Below are 2444 nucleotides of genomic sequence, written 5' to 3'. Positions count from 1 at the left end.
GAATTTGCTCTGTAAACTTTCACCCAAATCACAATTAAAAAAAAAAAAAGAAAGTGATGAAACAGTGTGTAGAGCTGGCTACCACTCTTTTTAAATGCGTGGAGACAAATCTAGAGGGATACACCAAAACAGCTATTTCCAAGAGTTCTTTTGGTAGGGAGGAGTTCCTGGAAATTTTTGATACCCATGTTACATTATTTCTATAACGCTTTGAGATTCTATGATGGCCACTTACTACTTTTGTAATAAGGAAAAGTAATAGGGACAATTTTTAAAGGAATGTTGCATACTCCAAACACCCCTAATTTTCTTTCAACAACCTATGGATTTAGATGCATTCATCTATATGAAACTTCTTGAGCCTCTTTATATCTGAACATGTCAGAAAAACCAAAATCCCAGCACACAGCTACAGGAGCATTTTAACATCAGCTCACCATTCTATACAAAGACATGCCTACTTGTCAAAGAGCTGCTTCTGGGCATTCCTTTAACAGAGCGACTAGCCTATGTGCAAGTCAAGGGCAGAAGAAACATTTGAGATGATCAATTGCCTTTGCTGTGGTCTCCTTGCTGCTATTCAGAGCCTACGGATTGCACTGCTGTCGCCTTTCCAAAGTTGAGCCCAAGCAAGTCTTGGACTACTCAGCATTCCTCACTTGAAACATTGCAAGTTCCCTTTGGAATTTGGAATTCTTGAAAGTGGGTTGTCCTAAAATAAAAGGCCTTATACGTCCTCACGCATCGGCCATCCTTGCCTTTCACACTTTAAAACATGATTTTAAACAACAAAAATCAAGCAGACAAACAAAAATCACAGCTTCATAGAAGTTTAGGACTAAAGGGGGCATCGGAGGTCACTCTGCCCAATTCCACTCTTTCCCTTCTTTATTTTCTTCCAGAGTGTTCTCCAACTGGCTCAGTGCCTCACTGTAATCATACAAATGTCTTCATTCTGGAAAGGGTCTATATTCAGAAGGGAAGATGTGACTGAAAATGCAACAGTCCTAAGACTCAGACACAAAAACAAGGAAATCCTGTTTGGATATGAACAGACCCAAAATGCCCGTCCAGTTGCCCTTTGACCCACTGTAGATGACCCTCACGTACCTGCTTTTAATTTGGGTAGCTAGATTAGTAAGAACAAATTCACTGTCCAGAAATATAGAATTCAACTGTAAAAGACAAAAAAGAAAACAATCACCTAAAACATCAGTTTTATTATTCCCACTCCTCTATCTTAGCCCAGCAAGGTCACCTGGGACAATGTGATCATTAGACTGCATTCATTATTTTGGTTGGCTCAACATTTCTAACAGGCTCCGCTCAGTTTTTCAATTTACATTTTACCCACCCATTTTCAAGCACTATAATCAGGTCATATACACTTCAAAATAAATGCTGATGAGCAGAGTGGGGAAACAGACACTCAGTCACTGTTGGTGGGGGGTGCAAATTAGTACAGCCTATCTGAAAGGCAATTTAACAATAGCTATTAAAATGTAAAATGCTCATGCCCTTTGATCTTGCCATTCCAATTCTAGGAATTTATCCTCAATGTCCACCAATGGATGTCTGCATTGAAAGGTAAACAACTAAATTACAACCATCTAGTGAAATGTCATGCATCTGTTAAAGTGTAGGAGGTTGATCTGTACTTACCTGCATGAATATGCTCCAAGATACATGGTTAAGAGGAGAAAAAGCACGTTTCAGAATAGCATGCTTAGTAAGATTCCACTTATTTTTTAAAGGAACATTTTATCTATAGAAAAAAAAAATCTGAAAGACCATACTTCAAATTGTTAGAAGGAGGTACTGTAACGAGTGATATTAGAAAGGACTTCACTTTCTGGGTTTCAGATTTCGATGTCTGAATTTTTTACAGAGAGTAGTTATTACTCTTATTATCAGAAAAATAAGGATAAATAAAACAGTCATCACACTGGAGAGTGAGGAAAACGAAAATGCAGAAAGCAAAAATATTGAAATATGATGCCATATGCTTTGTTATCACTGCTATCCTACTCTCCTTGAATAGGAAAATTTGGCAAAAACTCAGAGAATTCGTGTCAGTGGAGTGAAATGTACAGATCTAAGCAAATTGAAATAATAACATCCCACAAAGGCTTTCAACACTGGCACTATGGAAGAGAGAGAATTGCATACACCCTCATGATGCTGCTCACAGAGCAGGGAGATTTGCTGCAAAAATTAATTAATTAATTAATTAAATGGATTATGGGTAGAAAAAAGTAAACCCTAGTTTTAATCCACTCAGTCTTTGTCTCTCTCTTTTTGCATGTATATATACATATATAGGAGCTCTGATGGCGTAGTGCCTAAGGCATTTGCTAACTAGAAGGCTGGAGGTTCAAACCCACCAGCCACTCCTTGGAAGGAAGACTGGGCAATCTACTTCTGTAGAGATACCACCTAGGAAA

The 2444-nt window shown here is 38.1% G+C and overlaps 1 protein-coding gene across 1 annotated transcript in view; it reads right to left on the bottom strand.

Annotated features, from left to right (window-relative positions):
* ADGRG4 (adhesion G protein-coupled receptor G4) overlaps nt 1-2444 on the bottom strand; it is a 133695-nt gene that overhangs the window by 82417 nt on the left and 48834 nt on the right. Inside the window, exon 5 of the mRNA XM_007956012.1 lies at nt 1111-1175. Coding sequence (XP_007954203.1) covers nt 1111-1175 — 65 coding nt within the window. The remainder of the gene's footprint in view (nt 1-1110; nt 1176-2444) is intronic.

Source organism: Orycteropus afer, unplaced genomic scaffold (genome assembly GCF_000298275.1).
Source record: "Orycteropus afer afer isolate SDZICR_OR568_19922 unplaced genomic scaffold, OryAfe1.0 scaffold00571, whole genome shotgun sequence".
NCBI lineage: Eukaryota > Metazoa > Chordata > Mammalia > Tubulidentata > Orycteropodidae > Orycteropus > Orycteropus afer.
The sequence above is the reverse complement of the archived record's forward strand: the minus strand, read 5'-3'. Positions and strand labels throughout refer to the sequence as shown.